Genomic DNA, 8,741 nt, shown 5'->3' with positions numbered 1-8,741 from the left:
TCGTTTTGCCCCTTTTGTGCGATTGAAACTCTTTGCTGCTAACTTTTATGGTTCAATATCACATGGAAGAAGCTTCCCGTCGGGACATTGTTGTGGCGTGACGTTCAGAGACGTCCATGGTGGGGGGATTTAAAAACCAAAGTGAGCCAGCACTTTTCCTCTAACTGTTTCCCTCTGTGGTGTTTTTGGTGTGAGAAGACCCAGGATGAAACTGAAGTATCGACTGTACATTAAAAGTCCAAAAGGTTAAAAAAAAGAAAAGAAAAGACAAAAAAAAAAAAAAAAAAAGTGCCGCTTTCATCTGTCCACTTCAGAATAAAACGTCGGTCCTCGACCTTCCGCTGCGCTGCTCGGCCTCTCGCTGTCGCTGGGACCTGAGCTCACGGCGGTGAGACCTGCGTGTCGCGGGACCCTCCGCGGCACCGCAGTGACCCTGGACTGGGTCTTCTTAGGCGGGGCGGTGGCGGTGGCGTGTTTGGCGGCGCCGGGCGCTCTGCTCGCTCCCTGCTTAGCAGTGCGAGTGACGTTGGCTCCCATGGAGGCCGTCAACGTCTCCAGGAGCTGGGAGGCCGAGCCGAACCGGACATGCTCCTCCGTCTCGGCGGCCTCGGAGAACATGGACAGGGTGCCGCTGCGCCTGCTGCACGAGTCACAGCAGAGCTTGTTGTAGCCCGGGATAGAGCAGTATCGCGCCAGGACCTCCATTTGGCAGAAGATGGATTTGTCTCCTTGACACGGCTCATCTGAAAACCACACAGTGTGACAGGTAAGGAAAGGTAACGTGTTATACCCCATTTCAACAATTTCACGTCGGTGTCAGACGTCCAACAACATTCTGTTCAAAGTGTTTTACCCCCAAATATGAATTTCAGTGTAAAAGTCCCTCTAGTGGGTCTACTGAGAACAGGCTGTTTGTGACTCCAGGTCTGTCTCGGGGAGAAGAGCTTCCCGGTGTTTCAGATGAAGTGGTTTCCTTGTTAACTGATGACCCTTCAGTGTCTCTTGCTGCTGCTGATAACAGACGTTAAAAAACCGACAGAAATCCGTATTTGTCCTGACGAACGCCGTTTAACAACCTTTACAGTGAAGTTTCCAAGTGTCGTTACCTTTTATGAGTCTCATTTTAACATCTGCTGTTCGTAGCAGCAACGATGGACGCTCAAGGAAGACGGTCACCATCTAAAAGGGAAACCAGTTAATCTGAAACACCGGTACTATACGCTGATGTTTACGTTGGATTTATCGCCATGACTCGTACAAACGCCGTCGGTCAACCAGTTTGAAGCAGAATGTGACCCAGAAGGAGAAGCTCCTGAAGATGGAGTTAAAAATATTATGTCTGAATAATTTACTTAGTTTGGTCGTACGTGTTACGGTTACTAGCAAGTAGCTAACACTAGCTCCTGCTAACTGTTAGGGTTTTTCATATTAAACTGAATTTTTTTCAGTATTTCCACGAGGCAGAGCTGGTGGTCGGACCAAAGTATATCGTGTTTATAAGTTTGAAAGTGTTTTATAGAAGCTTCAGTCCAACTTAAGGTAAGACTTACCTCCTGTGTTTGTGTAACGCAGCCAATGAGGTCAGTATATGGCCGTTTTTGTTGTTTGTTTTTAACCCTAATGCTAACAGCACTAATGTGACTACAAGTGCACGAAAAGGCACAAGTTAAAATGTTTCTATTTTAAAATACGAATGTAAAAGGCTTCATTTCACGTGTATATAGTTAAGAGATTTTAATTCATGTGGTGTCAAAATTAAGTTAAAAGGATAATATTGGATATAGTTCGACAGCCAACTAATTCTTTAAATAACAGTTTATAACTGTTTACAAGCCATTTTATTGTATATTGTATATATATATTGTATATAGACTAACATCAGTTTGGGTAAAAATGATATATCATTATTAGTAAGAGACTTATGTTTAGGTGCAATTTGCATATTGTTTAGTTATTAAGTATTACATCATTTGTGTTTAATTGTTGTGTGTCAGTTCTCACTTTTTGGGGTTTTGGAGTTTATGGCGTTCATTAAACCCTGAGCAGTTACATAAAGGACAATTGTGCTGTCATCAATCATTACACCGAGGGAGGTACGGAATAAATATAAAATACAATAACTTGTATTTTTTATCTTTTATTAACATAAAAGATAAAAATGTCAATTTAACCTTACCAAGTCTTATACTCCAAGGCCAATTGAATTTTTTGGCGAGATTTCTGCTTTAAAGTAAATATGCTTGTGTGCCCTCAGAAACCCACTGGAGAGTTTTTACATTTTCAAGTCAACTTTGTGAATATCAATAATCTTAACCCAAAGGCAAACCCAACAAGACATGAGTTTGAAGTAAGTTTGGGTTTTCTCACGAAAAAGCAGCATATTTATGAGGAAAAGCTGCTTTGATGCTCCTGCATCAGCACAGGGAAGAAAAAAAAAAGAGCATCAAGGTTTAACGGGGGTAGATTTTCTTTTTTTTTTTTTTAAATCTTTAATAGCTGACAGGCCTACCATGACAGGGTCCAGGTCTGCAGGTTCTCACGTTCTCAGGCTTGTCTCCGTTACACTGGTCCCCAATCCGACATGTGACCAGTCGCCTCTCCATCCCCTCTCCACACGTCACCGAGCACTGGGGAGTCCGAGAAAATCACCCCGTTGTTACCCAGGACAGAAAATCACCCCGTTGTTACCCAGGACAGAAAATCACCCCGTTGTTACCCAGGGCAGAACATCACCCCGTTGTTACCCAGGGCAGAACATCACCCCGTTGTTACCCAGGGCAGAAAATCACCCCGTTGTTACCCAGGGCAGAACATCACCCCGTTGTTACCCAGGGCAGAAAATCACCCCGTTGTTACCCAGGACAGAACATCACCCCGTTGTTACCCAGGACAGAACATCACCCCGTTGTTACCCAGGGCAGAAAATCACCCCGTTGTTACCCAGGACAGAACATCACCCCGTTGTTACCCAGGACAGAACATCACCCCGTTGTTACCCAGGACAGAAAATCACCCCGTTGTTACCCAGGGCAGAACATCACCCCGTTGTTACCCAGGGCAGAAAATCACCCCGTTGTTACCCAGGACAGAAAATCACCCCGTTGTTACCCAGGACAGAACATCACCCCGTTGTTACCCAGGGCAGAACATCACCCCGTTGTTACCCAGGGCAGAAAATCACCCCGTTGTTACCCAGGACAGAGTTTCAAGGTGCAAAGACTGAATACTTTCTGAAAACATTTAGAACGTTTTCATCGAACCCTTTTGTGAACTACATTTCGCTGACTGTAACGATTTTGTTTGTCAACTAGAAAAATATTCATCATAATTAAGTACAGTTGTTAAGTACCGATACCAGCACTGGGTACGATACGACATGGAGTACTCGTACCCGTAATGAATCCCCAGATGCAAATCGGCAACTATTACGTGGCGTCACGCGTCAATAACGTCGTACGCAGGAAAACAGGCGCGACGTCCGCGGTTTGGAGATTCGCTACTATTATTGAGAGAAGGACTGTAAATTTTGTTCTGATAAAATATCAAGAGGAGGAAGAAGATAGTTCGTTCAACACCAGCAACTTCATCACCAGCAACTTCATCACCAGCAGAGTTAGTCCGACGTCACTCAGGAGTTTATCTGCTCACCACGGGACTCTGAGCCGTGCTACATGCTACATGCTAAAAAGTTTCAGGCTCACACAGCAATGATGCTACATGCTAAAGAGTTTCAGGCTAACACACCACTAATGCTACATGCTAAAAAGTTTCAGGCTCACACACCACTGATGCTACATGCTACATGCTAAAAAGTTTCAGGCTCACACACCAATGATGCTACATGCTAAAAAGTTTCAGGCTCACACACCACTGATGCTACATGCTACATGCTAAAAGGTTTCAGGCTCACACACCAGCGATGCGAGACTCATTAGCAGCTCGGACGTTTCCTTAACTTGCATTTGAGCCCGTTTCCACGGAGACGGAGTCGGAGCCTTTCCATAAAGTCCGGAGCTGTTTTCAAAAACTTGTGTTGCCAGTGGAAACAGACACTCAAAACACAACAAAAGTTTTCCGTTTTCACTTGAAAACAAGCGCGGCCTCACTATCAGATTTCTCGCATTTCTCCCACTTCAAGAGGATTCAATCTGTCGTTTAGATAATCCTGTAATTTGAAGCGGAAATCTCTGAAGAGTTCACGCAACACAGATCTCCAGCCTAAATGTTTGGAATGAAAACACTTGACTGAACACGAGCCATAACCGCAGGAGTCGAAAAAATACTCCTATAGTTCCAATTCATGCATTATGCATGTGCAATTAAACCACTGTTTAGAATAATATTTTATTCATATTCATGTGGCCATTTTCATCCTCATCATCTATTCATATATATCACATGTAACAACCTATATTAGAAATGTTAATATGGGATTTTCACACAATTCTTGTGTCTTATTTGCGCTTGACTGCATCCAGCCTCGCAGCTGGAACTCTGATTCACGGCTTTTCTTTCTTTCTGATGAGCTTTGATGAACTGGAGGAGTTGAAACTGGCCGGCGTTCAGAAGAGAAGTGACGCCGTTCTAAATTAAATATCACCGATGCCTCATGTTTGGGTTTTTTTCCGTTCCCCCGAATAACTCACAATCTTCAGACGGCGCACTTGCATCAGAGGCTAAAAAGGAACAGTTTAATGTGAAACTGCAGGAGATGTTGAGCTGACTTTGGTTAAATGTTTAAGAAGACTGAAAAATATTCCGTTAATTGCCCTTGTCTGCGGCTGAACATTGAGGAGCAGAGTGATTCTACTCGACTCAGTTTCCACTACATGTTAGTACCCGTTACCAGGTACTTCCCTGGTTCCTTCTCCAGGTTCCCAGCGAGCTGAAGCCAGTAGACGATGTGACGTCGGCAGACGGCAGCTGCTGATTGGCCGGCGCATCACGACACAGAAGAGTCAGGAGAGCGTCTCGTTCACCCGCCATTTTGAAAACCGATGAGCTGCAGATTGTTCTTCGTTTGGTGGCGACCAGACGATTCAGGAGCTTGACGGAGCGACCCGCGACCAGTATCATGAGGTCTCCGAGTCACGATACCACCGGTGTTTCGGATTAACTGGTTTCCCTGTCAACTGGTGACCTTCTTCCTCCAGCGCCTCCTTTTCACAGCAGATGTTAAAAACCCGACCAGAACCCGCAGCTGTCCTGGAGAACGCTGTTTAACCACATTTCCATTAAAGTTCAAAGTATCGCAGCGTTTCTTTGTCTTATTTTAAAATCAGCTGCTGCTAACGGCTGCCGGCAGAAGTCACCAGTTAACAGGGGCACCAGTGAAACCGAAACACCGGACAGTGAAGCACCATCGTAACGATCCACATTTTGTAAAATTATTAATAAATATATAATAATAGATATAACACTTAATTTATTATTTGAGCTGCTATCCGATGCATCAGATCGGGGGTGATAACTTGTGCATGATGGGGAAAAGCTCCGCCCACATCACGTGGGTAAGGAAAACGATCGAGGCAAGGCGAGGCAAGGCAAGTAGAGTAGGGCTGGGTACTACTGAAAAAGCGCCAAAAGAGACCCATTCTGACTGTCTGTACCTCTGACCAGGCTCCGGTCCTCCACTGGGCGGGGCACGCCACCCGATTGCAGGGCCGCCGGCTCTCCGGCTTCTCGCCGCTGCAGTACTTGCTGTGGACGGAGCGGTTGGTGCCGTCGTGGAGGAACTGCATGCAGCGAACGGTCCGGATCTGAAAGCCCAGGCTGCCGCAGGTCTTTGGACAGTTCTCCCATTCGTCCGACATCCACCTGGACAAAGACACACGAGCACAACATGAGAACGGTGGAGGAAGAGTGACTCTGGTTCTGCAGGTTTCGTCCCTGTTAAACGGAAGGTTTTTTTTTTTTTTTTTTTTTTTATTTCATTTTTCATTTGTCATAACAGTACAGTACACAGTACAGACAAACTAACCACTCAGGGTCCTCGTATTGGTGAGACATGGCAAGAAAAAATATAAATAAATAAATAAAAAATACTGAGAAGAAAAACATTCATGTAGGAGGAGCTCAGTCCACTAATATCAGAGCAGGGAGGATCTGTCATAACTCCTTATTTTTGTTATTGTTGAGAGTTTTTCTCTGAGTGTAGAAGTGATCCCACGAGGCGGCGCCCTCTTCTATAGTTCCTTCAAGTCTGTTGATCACAGGTCCATAGGACGGAGTCTCAATCAATATATTGTCCAGTCCTTCATGTCCAGAGGTCCAGCTGTTTTCCAATGTCTCAAAATAATTCTGGAAGCAGTAATAAGTCCAACCATAACAACAGAAAATTCACCTTTTGGTGTCTTTGGGATTTGGGCTGTGGAGCTCAGGAGCTCCACCGAGTCGGACCAGCAGATCAGAACCTTCAGAACTTTAACCCAGAACGGTCTCACTAGTCGATCTACATTCCCACAAACAGTGGAGGAAAGTTCCAACCCCCGTCTTACACCTCCAAAGGTAATATCTGTGTATAATCTTCTGTTGTGTGACCCTCCCCTTTGCTCCATTGAGAATATTTTCCACAATCTTGCCAGATTATTCAGCCATTCACTTGTTCACAGTTTGTATTCAGGTCTGTCTGCCTTCTCAGCTTCAAACTCGGTAAATCACCACTTACAAAATATCGGCTTAATCTATAAAAACGTGAAGCGGTTTGGCATTCTTGTGGCGTATCTATATATTATATATATTATATATATACAGTATAATACTGAGGCTGCAGGATATTTCAGATTCTGTCTAGATTCTGACCTCTCGCTGCGTCAGCCTTTAAATCACGCTGGTTTATTCACCGTTGGGTTCTCAGCTCACTGATTTAATGATGCCACTTTGTTTTCCAGCGCTCTCTCTCTCGCTCTCTCTCTCTCTTTTCAAAGCTTCCTCCTCTCGTCGGCTCCACGAGGGAAGCTTCGGTCGCCCCTCCCCCGACTCCTTCCCGTTCCTCCCCAAGGCTCTTTGAACGGAGCGAGTTTAAGGATGATTTTCACCACATCAAGGAAGTGACTGATGATCACAGGTTCTCCTTGTTCATTTACACTTAATTTATGTGTTGGCTTTACTTAAAGATTGACGAGCTCTCACTGTGATCAGAAAACCCACGTTGGCCTTACGCTTCCGACAAAAAGGAGTTCGGGGTTGTCAGATGGAACCACCGCCGCCAGGAAGAACTTCTGGTTCAGTCAGGTCAGTCGGAAGCGGCGCCAATAAAGTTCCGTTTGAGAAAAGCTGCCGTTAAGTTCAGGATACACAGGTAAGTACCTGTTGATACAGAGTTCCGATACAAGTACGACTATCATGAAAATCTGAATATATGAATTCATATCGGAGTAAATCCTGTCCTCACTGTTACAGTTTTCTCCCGTTCACATGGAGACGGGGTCCAAGTGTGTTCAAAAAGTTGCTTTTTCTCTGTTTCCATGGAGACAGTGTCGGATTGCATTTTTCACGGAGACGGGAGTTGGAGTGTTTTCAAAAAGTTGCGTTTTCCCCCGTTCCCATAGAGACGGAGTCAGAATACATTGCCCCCATTCACATGGAGACAGAGCATTTTCAAAAAGTTGCATTTCTCCCATTGCCATGGTGACGGAGTTGGATTGTTTTCAAAAAGTTGCTTTTTCTCTGTTTCCATGGAGACAGTGTCAGATTGCATTTTTCACGGAGACGGGAGTTGGAGTGTTTTCAAAAAGTTGCTTTTTCTCTGTTTCCATGGAGACAGTGTCAGATTGCATTTTTCACGGAGACGGGAGTTGGAGTGTTTTCAAAAAGTTGCTTTCCACCCGCTTCCACGGAGGAGTTTCATAAAGTTGTGTTTTCCCCGTTACCATGGGGACGGAGTTGGATTGTGTTTTTCCCATTTCCACGGCGCTCTCACGGAGTATCGGGATTTTCCTCCTGCTTCTCGACTCTCACCGACTTCAGCGAGTTGAGGAGACACAACGTTTTTCTAAAACTCTTCAACACAATGGGATGTAAGCGCCGTCTGCGAGAGGAGTCGCTTTTCAAACGGTCTGAATGACGACCGCGTGGGCAGATCTGCCAGTCGCCGACGACCGGCAGATTTGAGGTCAACATTTTGAAAGCTCGATTGTGCTTGGCCGTGTGTGTTGTTTACAAACCACGGCCTCAGCAGAGCGAAGAATGGCGTACGAGATTATAGGGATTGAAAAGCTTGTGATCGCAGCAATTTACCGACTTCGGGCGGCGACGTACTAAAAGAGAATTAGCCTCTGCTGGTGAAACGTCTCTGAACACAAAGCCAGAGTGCCACGAACGCTGGCAGACTCTCCTTCAAACTTCCCACAGCTGACATTTCTCCTACGACGATCAATAAATCCTTTTAGAGAGAGAGAGAGAGAGAGAGATAGAGAGAGAGAGAGAGAGATAGAGAGAGAGCTGTTGTGAAAAGCACTTTCACCGAACAAAAACACCCAGAAATTGATCTTTTATTTACATCAAAATATAATCATGTAAGCTTTAACATTTACTATTATCAGAGTCACACGTCTGTTACCATCTTTATTTTTTACTTTGTTGATCACATCAATCTGCAGTCAGATGGGAGGGGTGGACGTTTTCTTCTGGGGGGGGGGGACGCGTTTGTCTTTATTTCTATTATCATTTATAATTGTTAAGATTGCTTTTCCTCTTTTTGGACAAGTTCAGATATTTATGTGTAAGATAGGTAATTAAAT

General features: G+C 44.8%; 1 protein-coding gene across 1 annotated transcript in view; it reads right to left on the bottom strand.

Annotated features, from left to right (window-relative positions):
- Positions 1-297: 297 nt before the first annotated feature.
- The window catches only part of adamts3 (ADAM metallopeptidase with thrombospondin type 1 motif, 3), a gene marked incomplete at both ends in the record, with an annotated part of 156,655 nt that continues 148,211 nt past the window's right edge, over positions 298-8,741 (bottom strand). Inside the window, 3 exons of the mRNA XM_080466520.1 lie at positions 298-743; positions 2,510-2,627; positions 5,610-5,817. Coding sequence (XP_080322646.1) covers positions 298-743; positions 2,510-2,627; positions 5,610-5,817 — 772 coding nt within the window. The remainder of the gene's footprint in view (positions 744-2,509; positions 2,628-5,609; positions 5,818-8,741) is intronic.

Source organism: Lipophrys pholis, assembly GCF_963383615.2.
Source record: "Lipophrys pholis genome assembly, chromosome: 7".
NCBI lineage: Eukaryota > Metazoa > Chordata > Actinopteri > Blenniiformes > Blenniidae > Lipophrys > Lipophrys pholis.
This window is presented reverse-complemented; position numbering and strand designations above follow the sequence as displayed.